This window comes from Somniosus microcephalus, chromosome 9, assembly GCF_052327205.1.
Source record: "Somniosus microcephalus isolate GS21.2 chromosome 9, FLI_Smic_1.0, whole genome shotgun sequence".
Lineage (NCBI taxonomy): Eukaryota > Metazoa > Chordata > Chondrichthyes > Squaliformes > Somniosidae > Somniosus > Somniosus microcephalus.
This window is the reverse complement of record NC_140995.1, coordinates 81,913,861-81,934,005: the sequence shown is the minus strand read 5'-3', so window position 1 is coordinate 81,934,005 and position 20,145 is coordinate 81,913,861. Positions and strand designations below refer to the sequence as shown.

General features: G+C 44.5%; 1 protein-coding gene across 6 annotated transcripts in view; it reads left to right on the top strand.

Moving 5' to 3' along the window:
- The window catches only part of klhl29 (kelch-like family member 29), a 732,755-nt gene that overhangs the window by 609,391 nt on the left and 103,219 nt on the right, over window positions 1-20,145 (top strand). For all 6 annotated transcript variants that reach the window (XM_085996817.1, XM_085996816.1, XM_085996818.1 and 3 more), the window contains one exon: window positions 1,687-1,867. In XM_085996817.1, the coding sequence (XP_085852943.1) occupies window positions 1,687-1,867 (181 nt within the window). The remainder of the gene's footprint in view (window positions 1-1,686; window positions 1,868-20,145) is intronic.

Sequence of the window (20,145 nt, the reverse complement as noted above, 5' to 3'; positions counted from 1 at the left end):
CTCAAATAAATTTTTCAAATGTATTTGCATGCAGTCAAGACATTATTTCCTGTCTTATCATCACAAACAACTTTAATGGAGTGTATGTTCGCCCCTGAGATAAACTATTGTCAGGATATATATTACTAATCAAAGTAGAATGTATAACAGTCCTGAAATTCTTGGCACCATGGAGGATGGAATGCCTGATTTCCAACCTGGGGGGTGGCGGGGGAACGGCCAGGAATTTGGGGTAGAGCCCAGTCTTCCATCTGCCCCACCCTACATCAAGGGGACGAGTCTGGAGGAGATCCTGGGTACCTTCCCCTAGCTCGACCCCATTTAGACCCAATGGAACATACGCATGCTAAGATCAGTAAAAGATTTCATTATTGACCTAGTGAGGTCCCAATCTTACTCTGAAAGTTCAATAGCTCCACTGGGAGTAAAAAACCTTCCAATTTTGTCTTTTTGCTTTGGTGCGCTGCGCCTTCTGGTAGGCATGTTGGGGGCAGGAACCGCTGATGTGCCCTTGCTTGTGCAATGCCCTCCCTAGTTATTATGCACATAATTCCATTTGGTCTCCAACTTGGGACTAGCACCGAAGGAGCAAACCATAAGAGATTTAAGTGCCAACATTATAGTTAAGAAATTTTTATTAGTCTATTACTTTTTTTCTAGGTTATCCCGCTCTAATTTTTCAGTTACTTTTCACGAAATGTATCTCCCAGTACCAGTTCAGACACTTTCTGAAAGAATTTTCATCTACCATTTTTTTCTCAGTAACTGAAATTTCTAAAGTCAAAAATACATTTTTAAACAAAATAAAACCATTTAAAAATTACATAATTTACAACAATATGATTACATTTATCTATCGAATTGCCTTGTGTGTTTTTAATGTTTTTTGCTTCAAGGCCTCAGCCTGTCTCAAAAGCCAAGACTTCAAACAGATATTTTTTCCCAAAACAGTTACACCTGTGGATTTTGAACATGTGGTGTTGGGCCAATTTCCCAGCATGCACCATTAGGTTTCTCTGAGTTGAAGTAGAAGGGTATATGACTTCATCCTATGAGGATTTGAGTTTAATTGTTTCTTAAAAATCATTATCAATTAAATGAGTTTATATCTGTTGTTGATTCCTTTGTGGAACAATTAGATTGTTCTTCAAACATGCCCTTTGGTAATTGTTCTTCAAACATGCCCGTTGGTAAAAGGCAGTGCCACTCGTATCCAGGTGCTAGGAGGTCAATGAAAGCAGCCATAGAGAGTCTGTACCTACCTTTGGGGGAGTATCTGTCATCTTCATAAAACTTCCCTCTGACAATTTAGCCAAAATAAGAAACTTGCTGAATGAGGAATCACAGTCAACTGTCGATCTCCTACCAGCTGTGCTTCCAAGCGCATCCATGCTTGTGACCAGAGAGTTTGCTGATTTTTATTTTAAATCAGAGTTTATGAAATAATTTACAATCAAGTAAATAAGGTATTGTCATTTCTGAAGTCTAGGATTCTTTTCGAACAGATGTATAATCCCTTTTAGAGAACCATAAGCTAATTTATATCACATTTAGTTTTTAATGGAGCAGAACTAGAAATTGTGGTAATAAAGTCTCTATAATTAGAATTTGAATTTTGTTTCCTTTGCAATCAAGTAGAGTAGATTGCTTTCATTCTGGCACTGATGTCTGCTCACATTGTCCCAGGTGGCATGGAGTCTGGTGTCACACTCGCTGATGTCTGGTGTTACATGTCCCTTCTGGATAATTGGAACCTGGTTTCACGAATGACTGTTCCGAGGTGTCGACACAATAGCCTGGTGTATGATGGGAAAATTTACACTCTTGGTGGCATTGGTGTCTCAGGAAATCTCAATCACGTTGAAAGGTAATAAAAAAACACAACTGACCTGAAAATATAAATGAAATTTATCAGAATGTAATAAAAAAACAAGTAATGATGGATGAAATAATTTCTTGCTTTCAATTTATTGTACTCTTCAAATGTTCAATTACTTTAGGCCATCTCGCTTGATTTACTATTTCTATATAAAATCAAAATGAATCTGAAACCAGTCAAAAACATCACCGACGTCTGGAACTATTACATTTTCTGACAATGCTGCTATGGGGAGACCTGGAAGTAATTTATGTTAAAAGAGCTCATTCTGAGCTAAATTTATCTCTCAATGGGTTAAATTCACAGAACAGGATTGGGAAGTGTAAGTTAGGCTGCTGATGCCCCATCTGAAAATGTGTGCTGACAACCTTGAAAGATAATTTAACATTCTAGTGATCATTCACACTCATTACTACCGTGACAACTCAATTTGACCTCAACAGGAATCATTGTCAAGTTATGCTGCTGGATTCTGCTCTTGAGTAGGGGTTAGTCAGTTTGACTAAAAGTTGACCACTGGAGTCAGGTTCTTAAAAACAGAAGACTGAAATGGCAGGCAAGATTTCTAAAAGGAAAAGCTGCAAGGGTGAATGCTAAGGTGAAGATGTTACAAATGTAGACAAGTAAGACATGTTTAAGTCAAGTAAGATGACCCACTGATGTGGAGAAATGTGGCGTGTTTTTTATTTTGTATTATTACACAAAGATAAGTTGTAGAGATTGAACTAAGTGAATCAGATCATAACTATTGCTGTGTATGCTCAATTGCTGTGAAATAAAGCAGCTTAACAATTCGTATTAAGCCTTGCATCACCAAGTGTTTGCTCGTCTTCCTTCAAAGAGGTTGACGAAGTACTCAAGTGAAAGACACAATTATCTGGTTCAGGTCAAAAATACTCCTGGATAATGCTATCTGTAGAGGGTGGTGTTTGGGGTCAGCTTCACCTCTGACTTATGAGCGGTTCGAATTGCTCCCACTCCCTTGGTTCTAGACCTTGGACTTATTTGGGGGTTGTGATAAAAGTGCAGCAGACAAACTGATTTTGGTGCAAGAACTTTGATTTTTATTTGAGAAAGAAAATACAACACAATAATAACACTAATAAAATGGGGAAACCCTTCGACATACACGAGGGAAAAATTACAGTAGACAAATCTCTCACCCCTCCCAATCCCACCTTACTAGCTAAGTTAGGCTCTGAAGGACCAGGGATAATGCTCACCAAAACGACTCCTTGACAGTTGAGCTGGTTCGCGATTTCGGGGTTCGCTAGATGTGTCGGTTGGGGCCTGCCATACCCCGGTTGGTTGTTTCGTAAGGCCCTTGTTGCCGTGAGGTGGCTGATGGTCACTGAAACTGTTGCTCTGGTTTCTTCTTGTGTGTTGACCTGCTTCCAGAACTGTGAACTTCTTCGAACTTAATGAACTCCTGAGAACTGCTGAAAACTGTAGAGCTTGTAGAGAACTTGTTGCAACTGTAACTGCTGAACTGAACTGCTGAACGAGTCCTTCTGACCAGTCTTTCGAACTTCTTGACTTCCCACCTTGCTGAACTGCTAATGTACTCTGATGGCTTCCTGAGTTGTTGAAGTAGTTTAAAAATGTGAGAAGTAGTTTCGAGATGGTTCTCCTGAGCTGTTGAGCTCTTATCTAATTGTAGTGAATTGTCCTCAAGCTTTGAGTTTCCTGTGGGGCCTGAGATTTTTTGTAGGTTGGCTATACGATTTGTTTTATGCATGATTTGGATGGGTTCTGTGAGGCTGTTCTTCCGTGGGTCTATTGTTAGCATGTAAATCTCTTGTGTTGTGTCTCAAGGGGGTTTATACCCTTACCTATATAACAATTAAGAAGGACTCCGGGGCGGAAAGTTTAGTTAACGGCCATTTTATTTACAATGTGCTTCTTCACTCAATGCACTACATTTCCCATAGTGCATTGCAAATCACCACTACGGTATCCCATGTGGGACAATTCTAATACGCATTCAAAATACACAACATATTTCCTCCCCCTTAAAATAGAATGTCCACAAAACAGAATAACTGAAAATGACTATAACTTTGGAAGAGAGGGTAGACTGCCTCTACACTCCGCTAACCCTGGGGATTATTCTGCCCCATGCACACCGGTTAGCACTAACTGTAACTAAGGTGCTCTGGAGGCTGCCTTTCTCTTTGGGGGTAACGCCTAGTCTCAGGAGCAGGCTCTGGCTGACTCTCCCGTGACCCTGCAGGCATAGCTTCCTCCCTCGATGGCACAAGAGTGGATGGTGCCACCGTCTCAGGGTCGGATGACCAGTCCTTGCTGGAGCCCCCAGCAGGTCCTTGATCCTCTGTTTCTTGGGTTACCTGTGGCGAATGTCTTGGCAGTAACTGGTCTACATGCCGTCTCCATGTTCGGTCGTCTCCGGTGCGGACTCGGTATGAAACGGGGCCCATCTTTTGAATGACTGTAGCCGGGACCCACCGCTCCAGGGTGGTGTAGTTACGCACAAGGACTTTGCCCCCCAGCACAAAGTGTCGTTCTTTGGACCTCTGAGCTCGTCTGCTGACTTGATCCTGCTGATTGGCGTGCACCACTGCTTCTGTGGACGTTGGCCTCAGCAGGTCAAGGCGTGTCCGTAGCTGCCTTTCCATGAGTAGGTAAGCAGGAGATGCTCCAGTCATAGCATGAGGCGTGTCTCGGTATTTCAGCAAGAAAGCATTCAGGCGCTGCTTTAGAGGAGCATCACTTCTTGCTGCTTTCAACGCGCGTTTCAGCGTTCTGACAAATCTCTCCGCCAATCCATTCATGGATTGATGATAAGGCGCGGAGAACGTGTGCTGGATTCCATGGCTCTTGAGGAACTCCTCCATCTCCTGGGATGTGAACTGTGTTCACATAAAAGCAAAAGATAGGAAGGAGAAAAGCAAAAGTGGCAGTCAGAGAAATCAACGGTTTAAATCAAACATGGCCACAGTAAATAATAATTCTAATAGGTCTAAGAGCATTAAAAAAACAAGCCTGAAGGCTTTGTGTCTTAATGCGAGGAGCATTTGTAATAAGGTGGATGAATTGGCTGCGCAAATAGAAGTAAACAAATACGATTTGGTTGGGATTACAGAAACGTGGCTCAAGGAAGGCCAGGACTGGGAACTCAACATCCAGGGGTATTCGATATTCAGGAAAGATAGGCAAAAAGGAAAGGGAGGTGGGGTAGCATTACTGGTTAAAGAAGGGATTAACACAATTTTAATGAAGGATATTAGCTCTGATGAGGTGGAATATCTGTATGGGTAGAATTGAGAAATACTAAGGGGAAAAAAACGTTAGTGGGAGTGGTTTATAGACCTCCAAACAGTAAGGCGGAGGTTGGGGATGGCATTAAAAGAGAAATTAAAGAAGCATGCAATAAGGGCACAGCAGTCATCATGGGTGACTTTAATCTACATATAGATTGGGCCAACCAAATGAGTAACAATACTGTGGAGGAGGAATTCCTGGAGTGTTTACGGGATGGTTTCCTGGACCAATATGTCAAGGAACCAACCAGAGACCAGGCCATCTTAGACTGGGTATTATGTAACGAGAAAGGATTAATTAGCGATCTTGTACGAGGCCCCTTGGGTCGGAGCGATCATAATATGATCGAATTCTTCATTAAGATGGAGAATGAAGTAGTTGACTCGGAGACTAGGGTCCTCAATTTAAATAAAGGAAACTACGATGGTCTGAGGAGCGAGTTGGGTAGGATTGATTGGGGAATGTCACTCAAAGGGTTGACGGTGGATAGGCAATGGCAAACATTCAAAGACCGAATGGATGAACTACAGAATTTGTTCATCCCAGTTTGGCATAAAAATAAAACAAAAAAGGTGACCCAACCGTGGCTAACAAGGGAAATTAGGGATAGCATAAGGTCCAAGGAGAGGGCATATAAATTGGCCAGAAAAAGCAATAATCCTGAGAATTGGGAGCAGTTTAGGATTCAACAAAGGAGGACAAAGGGATTAATTAAGTAAGGGAAAATAGAATATGAGAGTAAGCTTGCAGAGAACATAAAAACTGACTCTAAAAGCTTTTATAGATATGTGAAGAGAAAAAGATTGGTGAAGTCAAGCGTAGGCCCCTTGCAGTCAGAATCGGGGGAATTTATAATGGGGAACAAAGAAATGGCAGACCAACTAAATACATATTTTGGTTCTGTCTTCACAAAGGAGGACACAAATAACCTCCCAGAGATGCCGGGGAACATAGGGTCTGATGAAAGGGTGGAACTGAAAGAAATCAGTATTTGTAGGGAAATGGTGTTAGGAAAATTGATGGGACTGAAGGGCAATAAATCCCATGGGCCTGATAATCTACATCCCAGGGTACTTAAGGAAGTGGCCCTAGAAATAGTAGATGCATTGCTGGTCATCTTCCAGAACTCGATAGACTCTGGAATGGTACCCATGGATTGGCGGGTAGCTAATGTTACCCCACTATTCAAAAAAGGTGGTAGAGAAAAGGCGGGGAATTATAGACCGGTAAGCTTGACATCGGTAGTGGGGAAAATGCTCGAATCCATTATAAAAGATGTAATAGCAGAGCACTTGGAAAGCAATGACTGGATCGGACAAAGTCAACATGGATTTACAAAAGGTAAATCATGCTTGACTAATCTACTGGAATTTTTTGAGGATGCAACTGGTAAAATAGATAAGGGAGAACCAGTGGATGTGGTGTATTTGGACTTTCAGAAGGCTTTCGGTAAGGTCCCGCATAAGAGATTAGCGTGCAAAATTAAGGCACATGGGATTGGGGGCAAGGTATTGACTTGGATAGAGAACTGGTTGGCGGACAGAAAGCAAAGAGTTGGAATAAACGGGTTGTTTTCCGAGTGGCAGGCAGTGACTAGTGGGGTACCACAAGGATCGGTCCTAGGACCCCAGCTGTTCACAATATATATTAATGACCTGGACGAGGGAATTGGATGTAATATCTCCAAATTTGCAGACGACACAAAGCTGGGTGGGAGGGTATGCTGTGAGGAGGATGTTGTGAAACTCCAGTACAATTTGGACAGGTTGGGTGATTGGGCAGAAACATGGCAAATGCACTATAATGTGGATAAATGTGAGGTTATCCACTTTGGTGGCAAAAACAGGAAGGCAGATTATTATTTGAATGGCAACAGGTTGGGAGAAGGGGAAGTGCAAAGAGACCTGGGTGTTCTTGTACACCAGTCGCTGAAGGTAAGCATGCAGGTGCAGCAGGCGGTTAAGAAGGCAAATGGTATGTTGGCCTTCGTAGCAAGAGGGTTCGAGTACAACAACAAGGATGTCTTGCTGCAGTTGTACAGGGCCTTGGTGAGACAACACCTTGAGTATTGTGTGCAATTTTGGTCGCCTTACCTGAGGAAGGACGTTCTTGCCATGGAAGGAGTGCAGCGAAGATTCACCAGGCTGATACCTGGGATGGCAGGAATGACGTATGAGGAGAGATTGTGTCGATTGGGCTTATACTCACTGGAGTTTAGAAGATTGAGAGGGGATCTCATCGAAACCTATAAAATTCTTTCAGGCCTGGACAGACTAGATGCAGGAAGGATGTTTCTGATGGCCGGGGAGTCCAGAACCAGGGGTCATAGTCTAAGGATAAGGGGTAAGCCATTTAGGACTGAAATGAGGAGGAATTTCTTCACCCAAAGAGTGGTGAACCTGTGGAATTCTCTGCCACAGAGGGCGGTGGAGGCCAGTTCATTAAGTATATTCAAGAAAGAGTTGGATATATTTCTTAAGGCTAAAGGGATATGGGGAGAAGGCAGGGTACTGAATTTGGATGATCAGCCATGATCTCATTGAATGGCGGAGCAGGCTCGAAGGGCCGAATGGCCTACTCCTGCTCCTATCTTCTATGTTTCTATGTGTTCCATTGTCGGTTACGATCTGCTCCGGCAAACCAAGTCGCCCGAACATCTCTCTGAGTCTCGATGGTTTTCTCCGTAGTGGTAGTGGACATTACTGCAACCTCCGGCCATTTGGAATGGGAGTCCACCGCGACCAGGAACATCGCTCCTTCCACTGGTCCCGCGAAGTCCAGATGGATCCGTTGCCACGGTGTCGCCGGCCATTCCCATGAATGCAGTGGCTCTGCTCTTGGCGTATCCCTGGTTGTCTCGCATGATGGTCATGATTTCGCTTCAACTTCAATTTCATGATCCAGACCGGGCCACCAGAAGTAGCTTCGTGCCAGCTCCTTCATCCGGACAATACCACAATGTCCTGAGTGCAGCTTGTTGAGGACATGTTTCCGCAGCTTTGGTAGTATGATCACTCGCATGCCCCAAAGGAGGCATCCTGACGTGACAGACAACTCCTTCCCTCTTGACAGGTAAGGTAGGAGCTCAGGTGGTGCGTATGACACCCGTGATCCGTCTCCTCGCATCACCCGATCCATCACCTTGGATAGCGTAGGGTCCACTCTGGTCTCTTTCTTGACCTGCCGGGCCATGACAGGGGCATTGCTCACCATGTCAAAGTAGAAAATCTTCTGCTCACAGCCTTCAGAGGGCACAGGCAGCGGAAGTCTTGACAATCCGTCCACATTGCCATGTGCTGCTGACCTCCGGTATTTGATGTTGTAATTGTGAGCGCTTAACATCAGCGCCCAGTGCTGCATCCTGCACGCTGCCAGGGAGGGTATTCCTGTGTGTGGACCAAAGATCGATGTCAGAGGACGATGATCCGTCAGCAAGGTGAATTTCCTTCCGAACAAGTAGTGATGGAACTTTTTGATTCCAAAGATGATGCCCAAAGCCTCTTTTTCGATCTGTGGGTATTTCACCTCCGCCTTGCTCAGGGACCTTGACACGAATGCAATCGGCTTCTCTTTGCCTGAGGGAAAGATGTGGGACACGACCGCGCTGACGCCATAAGGCGACGCGTCACAGGCCAGCTGAATCTGCAGCAACGGGTCAAAGTGCGTCAACACTCTGGGGTCAGTCAAAGCTGCTTTGGCTTTCTTGAATGCAGCTTCGCACTCCTTCATCCACGCCCAGGCCTTGCCCTGACACAGCAACTCATGTAATAGCTTCAACAGTGATGCCAGCTGTGGAATAACCTTTCCGTAATAGTTCAGCAGACCTAAGAATGACCGCAGCTGGCCGACCTTTGTAGGTGCAGGAGCGTCGGCAATGGCTTTCACTTTCGACGGTGCTGTGTGTAGGCCGTCCACGTCGATGACCTGGCCTAGGTACTCCACTGATGGCTTGAAAAATTCGCATTTGTCCTTGCAAACGCGAAACCATATTCTTCAAGTCTTCCCAGTGTCTTCGTCAGGTTCTGCAGATGCTCGTTGTCGTCCTTTCCTGTGATAAGGATATCGTCGAGATAACATTGTACCACTTAAGATCTGGTCCATAGCCCGCTGAAACAATGCTGGTGCTGACGTTATACCAAAGGGTAGGCAGCAGTACCTGTGGAGGCCCTTGTGGGTGGTGATGGTGAGGTACTTCTGTGAGTCCTCTTCTACATGCATCTGCAAGTAGGCTTGGCATAGATCAATCTTACTAAACTTCTGACCGCCTGCCAGACCCGCGAAAAGATCTTCAATGATGGGGAGGGGATACTGTTCAGCTGAGAGCACAGGATTCACTGTTACTTTGAAATCTCCACATAAGTGAACCGCGCCGTCACTCTTCATCACTGGTACCACGGGCGTGGCCCACTCACTGTGTGAAACTGACACCAGGACCCCTATCTTGACCAGACGCTCCAGGTCAGCCTCCACCTTTGGTCTGAGGGTGTAGGGAACGTTCCTGGCCTTCAGGAATCGTGGCTGGCTGTCAGGCTTCACCTTGAGTTTGACCGTAATCCCCTTCATACTCCCCAATTCTCCGTCAAAGACAGCCGCATGCTTTGTCAACACTGCCGCTAGCCCCGTCTCTTCGACTGACACCACATTCACTTTTATCCAATCCAGATGAATTTTCTCCAAACATGGCTTGCCCATCAGGGATGGATAGTCACCCTTGACCACGTAAACTGGCAGCATCACGGTTTGTCCATTAAGCTCCACCTTGACCTCCGTCTTACCCAGCATTGGGACTGTTTCCCCAGTGTAGGTCTTTAAGATGAGCTTGGCCGGCGTCAGTGATAGGTGGTTCAGTTTTTCTTTGAATAGCTTCTCTGAAATCAAGGAGACAGCGGCCCTCGTATCCAGCTCCATTTTGACCGGTATTCCCTCTAGTAGTGGAGTGACTCCATAGCCTGATGAGCCTCCATTCACCGTTAACACATGGAGATTCAGCTCCCCATCAGAGTCTGTGTCACTGTCTTCCTGTTCTTGTTTCACCATGTGTAGGTTTTTCTTTTTAGAATGCCAGTTGGATGTGTTTCCTTGTTTGGTTTTGTGTGTCTCTGTGTAGGATTGTTTGCTTTGCCCTTTACACACACGTTCAATGTGTCCTTTCTTTTCACATTTCCGACAGGTCAGGTCTTTACACCAGCAGCCAGATGGCTGATGACCTGACCTTCCACATCTGTAACACTCTCTGGCGCCCCTTGCATGCTTATCCGGTGCAGCTGCTACCCTGTGCACTCTTGTTGCAGCCCCCAACAGCTGTGCATCTTTAGCTGCTAACTCCATAGACACAGCGAGCTCCACTGCTGATTTAAGCGTCAGTTTGTCAGTCATGAGCACGCGCTTCTGTGTTGCTTCACATCTTAATCCACACACAAACCTATCACGGACAGTGTCATTTAGAGTTTCACCAAACTCACAATGCTCAGTTAGCTTCTTTAGCACTGCAACATATTCGGCTATGGACTCACCCTCCCCTTGGTTTCGTTTGTGAAACCTGAACCTCTCTGCAATCAGCAGCGGCTTGGGTGCGAAATGTGTTTCCAAAACGTCCACAATCTGATCATATGCCTTAGCGCCGGGCTTATCCGGGTGCATCAAACTCCGTAACAAGCCAAATGTTTTTGCTCCGATCACACTGAGGAACGTCGCCCACTTTCACGTCATCTTTACTGCCATTTGCAGTCACACAAAATCCGAAACGCTCTGTATAAGCACTCCATTGCTCCACCGTTTCATCAAATGGTCCAAACGCTCCGGTTAGCATAGCCATTTTGTTTTCTTTTTTTTTCTTTACAATCATTTTCCTCCACTTTTTTTTATTTTTACAGTCCTTTTCCTCCACTTCGTTTCACTGTATCGTTACTCTCCCCCTTCTTATTTGTGTAACACACGAACCGCCACCTTTACAAGGCGATTGCATCAGCACTAAACTGCGGGCGCGCCATTAAGAAAAGACAGGAACTTCTTACTTTAAACATCGCCGATTCCAGTGCAAAGTGATGCGCAAGTCCGTCGTCCTCGTCGCCAGTTTTGTTGTGTCTCAAGGGGGTTTATACCCTTACCTATATAACAATTAAGAAGGACTCCGGGGTGGAGAGTTTAGTTAACGGCCATTTTATTTACAATGTGCTTCTTCACTCAATGCACTACATTTCCCACAGTGCATTGCAAATCACCACTACGGTATCCCATGTGGGACAATTCAAAATACACAACATCTTGATAGGGGCTGAGTGACGTTTACAGTTCCCCCAGACAGTTCGGCTATCTTGAATACTCAAACTGTTTACTGTATAGGTAGATCCCAAATTCTATAACAGCCTTTTTCCAAACATGCCTGAACATGTCCTTTTTAAAATGCCGAGTCTGATTCTGACCTTGAATCTCCTTGCTAGGTCCAACATGCCCTTTTATCACTCCTGAAGTTTTTAGCAAGGGTCCAAAGTCATTTTAATAGGGTTATCCTTTTCTTTTTGGGGGATCTGTTAATTTTGAGAATCTTACAATCATACGAGTAGATATAGGGCGGTGTGAGTCAATTCTCGTAAAACGTAAGACATTCATAAGAACATAAGAAATAGGAGCAGGAGTAGGCCATACAGCCCCTCGGGCCTGCTCCACCATTCAATAGAATCATGGCTGATCCGAACCTAGACTCACGTCCACTTCCCTGCCCGCTCCCCGTAACCCCTAATTGCCTTATCAGCTAGGAAACTGTCTATCTCCGTTTTAAATTTATTTAATGTCGCAGCTTCCGCAGCTCTCTGAGGTAGTAAATTCCATAGATTTACTACCCTCTGAGTGAAGAAGTTTCTCTTCATCTCAGTTTTGAAACGGCAGTCCCTTATTCTAAGATTATGCCCCCTAGTTCTAGTCTCACCCATCAGTGGAAACATCCTCCCCGCATCCACCCGATCAAGCCCCCTCACAATCTTATATGTTTCGATAAGATCGCCTCTCATTCTTCTGAATTCCAATGAGTAGAGGCCCAACCTACTCAACCTTTCCTCATAAGTCAACCCCCTCATCTCTGGAATCAACCGAGTGAACCTTCTCTGAACTGCCTCGAGAGCAAGTATATCTTTTCTTAAATATGGAAATCAAAATTGTACGCAATATTCCAGGTGTGGCCTCACCAGTACCCTGTATAACTGAAGCAAGACTTCCCTGCTTTTATACTCCATCCCCTTTGCAATAAAAGCCAAGATTCCATTGGCCTTCCTGATCACCTGCTGTACCTGCATACTAACCTTCTGTGTTTCATGCACCAGGGCCCCCAGATCCCTCTGTACTGTAGCACTTTGTAGTTTCTCTCCATTTAGATAATAACTTGCTCTTTGATTTTTTCTGCCAAAGTGCATAACCTCACACTTTCCAACATCATATTCCATCTGCCAAACTTCTGCCCACTCACATAGCCTGTCTATGTCCTTTTGCAGGTTTTTTATGTCCTACTCACTCACTGCTTTCCCTCCCATCTTTGTATCGTTGGCAAACTTGGATACATTGCACTTGGTCCCCTCCTCCAAATCGTTAATATAGATTGTAAAGAGTTGGGGTCCCAGCACTGACCCCTGCAGAACACCACTAGTCACTGATTGCCAACCCAAGAATGAACCATTTATCCCAACTCTTTGTTTTCTGTTAGATAGCCAATCTTCCACCCATGCCAGTATATTACCCCCAATCCCGTGATTTTTTATCTTGTGCAGTAATCTTTTGTGTGGCATCTTGTCAAATGCCTTTTGGAAGTCCAAATACACCACATCCACTGGTTCCCCTTTATCCACCCTGTTTGTTACATCCTCAAAGAATTCGAGCAAATTTGTCAAACATGACTTCCCCTTCATAAAACCATGCTGACTCTGACCGATTAAATTATGCTTATCCAAATGTCCTGTTACTGCTTCCTTAATAATGGACTCTAACATTTTACCAACCACAGATGTTAGGCTAACTGGTCTATAGTTTCCAGCCTTTTGTCTACCTCCCTTTTTAAATAAGGGCGTTACATTAGCAGTTTTCCAATCTGCTGGGACCTTTCCTGAATCCAGGGAGTTTTGGAAAATTACCACCAATGCATCCACAATCCCTACCGCTACTTCTCTCAAGACTCTAGGATGTAAGCCATCAGGTCCAGGGGATTTATCCGCCTTGAGTCCCATTATCTTACTGAGTACCATCTCCTTAGTGATTTTAATTGTGTTTAGCTCCTCCCCCCCCCCCATAGCCCCCTGTTTGTCCAGTGTTGGGATATTTTTAGTGTCCTCTACTGTAAAGACTGATACAAAATATTTGTTCAGCGTATTTGCCATCTCCATGTTCCCCACTACTAATTTCCTGGCCTCGTCCTCTAAGGGACCAACATTCACTTTAGCCACCCTTTTTCTTTTTATATAACTGTAGAAACTTTTGCTATCTGTTTTTATATTTTTTGCTAGTTTACTTTCATAATCTATCTTCCCTTTCTTAATTAACCTTTTAGTTATTGTTTGCTGGCTTTTAAATGCTTCCCAATCTTCTATCCTCCCACTAGATCTGGCTACTTTATATGCCCTTGTTTTCAGTCGGATACTGTCCTTTATTACTTTACTTAGCCACGGATGGCTGTCTTTTCTTTTACGTCCCTTTTTCCTCATTGGAATATATTTTTCTTGAAAGTTGTGAAATATCTCCTTGAATGTACACCACTGCTCATGTATCGTCTTACACCTTAATCTTTTTTCCCAGTCCACTTTAGTCAACTCTGCTCTCATACCTTCATAGTCTCCTTTATTTAAGCTTAGTACGCTGGTTTGAGATCCAACTCTCTCACCCTCCAACTGAATTTGGAATTCAACCATGTTATGGTCACTCATTCCAAGGGGATCCTTTACTAGGACATTTTTTATTAATCCTGTCTCATTCCACAGGACCAGATCTAAGATTGCCTGCCCCCTGGTTGGTTCAGTAACATACTGCTCAAGGAACCCGTCCCTACTGCATTCTATGAACTCTTCCTCAAGGCTGCCCTGCCCAATTTGATTTGTCCAGTCAATATGAAAGTTAAAATCTCCCATGATTGTAGCTGTTCCCTTATTACAAGCCCCAACTATTTCCTGATTTATACTCCGAGCAATAGAGTTGCAACTGTTAGGAGGCCTATAGACTACGCCCACTAGTGACTTTTTCCCCTTATTATTCCTTATCTCCACCCAAACCGTTTCACTATCCTGATCCTTTGACCCAATATCATTTCTCACTATTGCAGTGATTCCATCTTTTATTAACACAGCCACCCCACCTCCCTTACCTTCCTGTCTGTCGTTCCTAATAGTCAAATACCCCTGGATGTTTAGTTCCCAGTCATGGTCACCCTGCAGCCATGTTTCCGTAATGGCCACCAGATCATACCCATGTGTAGTTATTTCTACCGTCAACTCATCTATTTTGTTACGAATGCTGCGTGCATTCAGATAAATAACTTTTAAATATGTTTTGTGACAATTTATTCCTGCTTTTACCCCCTTTACTACTTTACCTTTATCTTTATATATTCTGTCCCTTCCTGACACGCTCTGGTTGTTAATTCCCCCACTGCTACCTTGCTCTATTACCTTCTCCGCTGACATTTTTATTTTTCGCTCTCTTGAAACCTCCCCCCCACTAATTAGTTTAAAGCCCTCTCTACTGCCCTACTTATTCGATTCGCCAGTATTCTAGTTCCAGCACTGGCCAAGTGAAGTCCGTCCCAACGGAACAGCTCTCTCCTGTCCCAGTACTGATGCCAGTGTCCCAAGAAGCAAAACCCATTTCTCCCACACCAGTCTTTGAGCCACGCATTTAACTCTCTGATTTTATTTACCCTAGCCAAATTTGCTCGTGGCTCAGGTAGTAATCCAGAGATTATTACCCTTGTGGTTCTGCTTTTTAATTTGGCCCCTAGCTGTTCTTACTCCCTCAGCAGAACCTCTTTCCTTGTCCTATCTATGTCGTTGGTACCAACATGGACCACGACAACTGGATCCTCCCCCTCCCACTCCAAGTTTCTCTCCAGCCCAGAGGAGATGTCCTTAACCCTGACACCGGGCAGGCAACACAACCTTAGGGACTCTCGCTCTCGGCTGCAAAGAACCCTATCTATCCCCCTAATGATACTATCCCCTACCACTACAACATTTCTTTTTACTCCCCCCACTTGAATGGCCCCTCGTTCCATGGTGCTGTGGCCAGGTTGCTCATCCTCCCTGCAGTCCCCATTCCCGTCCTCACAGGGAGTAAGAGCCTCGAACCTGTTGGACAAGAGCAAGGGCTGTGGCTCCTCCAACACTACCTCCTGGATCCCCGTACCTGCCTCACTCATAGTCACACCCTCCTGTCCCTGACCACGGACGACATCTGAATTACTTAATCTAATTGGTGTGACTACTTCCTGGAACACAGAGTCCAGGTAACTCTCCCCCTCCCTGATGTGTCGCAGTGTTTGAAGCTCGGATTCCAGCTCATCAACACGGAGCCGGAGTTCTTCGAGCATCCAGCACTTACTGCACATGTGATCACTGTGAACATCAATGGTGTCCACCAGCTCCCACATATTGCAGCAGTAACACCTGCTCTCCCATTCTATGTAATTAATTAAATTTATTATTATTGTTTTTAAATACCCTCTGCCCCAATTCTAGATGATGAATATCACACCTCTATTTAATTGAACTTACCAACTTATAAAGGCTTAAAAGGGAAGAAAAGTACTCACCAACCAGCCAATCACCTACCAGCTTGGCTGTGATGTCAATTTTGAATTCTGACCTCCCCTTCGAATGTTGCCTGTGGAGCCTGTTTAGGCTGCCTCGCCTCGCTGCTGCGGCTCGACTCGACACCCGCTGCTGCTCCCGGCTGCCTCGACTGGGCCTCGCCTCGCTGCTCTGCCTCCGCATTGTCTGCTAATCCTGAGGCTGGCAGGAAAAACAAGGCAGAAACAAAACAGAAACAGCACCTAACACCCCACTCACCCAAACTCTCAATGGCACTCTCTGCTGCTCGCACTGGCACCAGTCTTTTTATACTGCTGGTTTGCAGCCAAATGAGTCACCTCTGGTGATTGGTTAGAGAACTGGTTTGTAAACTGGTTTCTGATTGGTTAGAAAACTTACAGGAGAGACTGATGCCATGGAACCTGAGAAGATACCTACAGCAGATCCAAACATACAACGGGAAGCCTCTTGAGAATTGAAGTTAGTTTGATTGTAAACAAATACAAAGTGCTGGAAACACAGCATGTCAGGCAGCATCTGTAGAGAGAACAGACAAGTTGATGTTTCAGGTGTGGAATCTTCATCAGAATGGGAGGATATTACAGATGAACAGCATTTAAAAGGAACAGAATAAAGGGGAGGGAGAGGGAACACACACGCCTGTACAGTGCTTGCGTGGAAAACAGGAGATATTAGCATAGGCATAATGAGAGACATCGAAGATATTCAAGACACAGAATGTATGACTATCTCGTGGTGAGGGATGAGATGGGTAGACATGGAAGCACGACAAACTGGGAAATAAAGAAAGCAGACTTCAGCGGGCCCAGAAGCCTCTGAGAAGACAAAAGCAGGTTGACCCAAGCACCAATCCATCCATACACTGCCCATCCTCAGAAATGCTGGCACAGCCACAACATTAGCACTTCCTGCTGAAGAGAAATTGGGAGCTGTAGTTAAGATCTGAAGTTATGAAAGTCAAAATTAAGCACTTTGCAGTCCTCTGGCTTTAAGAGAAAAATAGGTGGTGTTCTTTGAACTTGCATTAATCTTAAGTGGAACAGTATAGAAGGCCAAAGACAGAGAGGTCACCGGAAGTGATTCAGGTAATTGAATTGGCACGTAACAGGGAACCTGAAGTCTGACTTGAGCACAGAATGGAGATGATCAGCAAAGTGGTCAAACATAATAGGTCTAAGAGCGTTAAAAAAACAAGCCTGAAGGCTTTGTGTCTTAATGCGAGGAGCATTCGTAAAAAGGGGGATGAATTAGCTGCGCAAATAGAGGTAAATGAATATGATTTGATTGGGATTACGGAAACATGGCTCCAGGGTGCCGAAGGCTGGGAACTCAACATCCAGGGGTATTCAATATTCAGGAAAGATAGGCAAAAAGGAAAGGGGGGTGGGGTAGCATTACTGGTTAAAGAAGGGATTAACACAATTGTAAGGAAGGATATTAGCTCTGATGATATGGAATCTGTATGGGTAGAACTGAGAAATACCATGGGGCAGAAAACATTAGTGGAAGTGGTAAATAGACCTCCAAACAGTAATGCGGAGGTTGGGGATGGCATTAAAAGGGAAATTAGAGAAGCGTGCAAAAAGGGCACAGCAGTCATAATGGGTGACTTTAATCTACATATAGATTGGGCTAACCAAATTAGTAACAATACTGTGGAGGAGGAATTCAAGGAGTGTTTATGGGATGGTTTCCTGGACCAATATGTCGAGGAACCAACGAGAGATCAGGCCATCTTAGACTGGGTATTAGGTAACGAGAAAGGATTAATCCGACCTTGGGTCGGAGCGATCATAATATGATCGAATTCTTCATTAAGATGAAGAATGAAGTAGTTGACTCAGAGACTAGGGTCCTGAATTTAAATAAAGGAAACTACGATGGTCTGAGGCGCGAATTGGGTAGGATTGATTGGGGAATGTCACTCAAAGGGTTAACGGTGGCTAGGCAATGGCAAACATTCAAAGACCGCATGGATGAACTACAGAATTTGTTCATCCCAGTTTGGCATAAAAATAAAACAAAAAAGGTGGGCTAACGAGGGAAATTAGGGATAGCATAAGATCCAAGGAGAGGACATATAAATTGGCCAGAAAAAGCAGTAATCCTGAGGATTGAGAGCAGTTTAGGATTCAACATGGAGAACAAAGGGATTAATTAAGAAAGGGAAAATAGAATATGAGAGTAAGCTTTCAGGGAACATAAAAACTGACTCTAAAAGCTTTTATAGATATGTGAAGAGAAAAAGATTGGTGAAGTCAAGCGTAGGTCCCTTGCAGTCAGAATCAGGGGAATTTATAATGGGGAACAAAGAAATGGCAGACCAATTAAATACATATTTTGGTTCTGTCTTCACAAAGGAGGACACAAATAACCTCCCAGAAATGTTGGGGAATATAGGGTCTGATGAAAGGGAGGAACTGAAAGAAATCAGTATTTGTAGGGAAATGGTGTTAGGGAAATTGATGGGATTGAAGGCCGATAAATCCCCAGGGCCTGATAATCTACATCCTAGGGTACTTAAGGAAGTGGCCCTAGAGATAGTAGATGCACTACTGATCATCTTCCAGAACTCGATAGACTCTGGAACGGTACCCATGGATTGGAGGGTAGCTAATGTTACCCCACTATTCAAAAAAGGTGGTAGAGAAAAAGCAGGGAATTACCTGACATCGGTAGTGGGGAAAATGCTAGAGTCTATTATAAAAGATGTAATAGCAGAGCACTTGGAAAGCAGTGACAGGATCGGACGAAGTCAACATGGATTTACAAAAGGTAAATCATGCTTGACTAATCTACTGGAATTTTTTGAGGATGTAACTGGTAAAATAGATAAGGGAGAACCAGTGGATGTGGTGTATTTGGACTTTCAGAAGGCTTTCGATAAGGTCCCACACAAGAGATTAGCGTGCAAAATTAAGGCACATGGGATTGGGGGCAAGGTATTGACTTGGATAGAGAACTGGTTGGCGGACAGAAAGCAAAGAGTTGGAATAAACGGGTCATTTTCCGAGTGGCAGGCAGTGACTAGTGGGGTACCGCAAGGATCAGTCCTAGGACCCCAGCTGTTCACAATATATATTAATGATCTGGATGAGGGAATTGGATGTAATATCTCCAAATTTGCAGACGACACAAAGCTGGGCGGGAGGGTAAGCTGCGAGGAGGATGTCAGGAAACTCCAGTACGATTTGGACAGGTTGGGTGATTGGGCAGAAACATGGCAAATGCACTATAATGTGGATAAATGTGAGGTTATCCACTTTGGTGGCAAAAACAGGAAGGCAGATTATTATTTGAATGGCAATAGATTGGGAGAAGGGGAAGTGCAAAGAGACCTGGGTGTCCTTGTGCACCAGTCGCTGAAGGTAAGCATGCAGGTGCAGCAGGCGGTTAAGAAGGCAAATGGTATGTTGGCCTTCGTAGCAAGAGGGTTCGAGTACAGGAACAAGGATGTCTTGCTACAGTTGTACCGCACCTTGAGTATTGTGTGCAGTTTTGGTCACCATACCTGAGGAAGGACGTTCTTGCCATGGAGGGAGTGCAGCGAAGATTCACCAGGCTGATACCTGGGATGGCAGGAATGACGTATGAGGAGAGATTGTGTCGATTGGGCTTATACTCACTGGAGTTTAGAAGATTGAGAGGGGATCTCATCGAAACCTATAAAATTCTGTCAGGTCTGGACAGACTAGATGCAGGAAGGATGTTTCTGATGGCCGGGGAGTCCAGAACCAGGGGTCATAGTCTAAGGATAAGGGGTAAGCCATTTAGGACTGAAATGAGGAGGAATTTCTTCACCCAGAGAGTGGTGAACCTGTGGAATTCTCTGCCACAGAGGGCAGTGGAGGCCAGTTCATTAAATATATTCAAGAAAGAGTTGGATATGTTTCTTGAGGCTGAAGGGATCAAGGGATATGGGGAAAAGGCGGGGACAGGGTACTGAGTTTGGATGATCAGCCATGATCACATTGAATGGCGGAGCAGGGTCGAAGGGCCGAATGGCCTACTCCTGCTCCTATCTTCTATGTTTCTATGTACTATTTTGTGGAGGGTGCAAGAGTAGAGGGGCCTGGGGGTGCATATTCACAAATCTTTGAAGGTGGCAGGGCAAGTTGATAAGGCGGTTAAGAAAGCATATGGTACACTTGGCTTTGTAAATAGGGGCATTGCATACAAAAACAA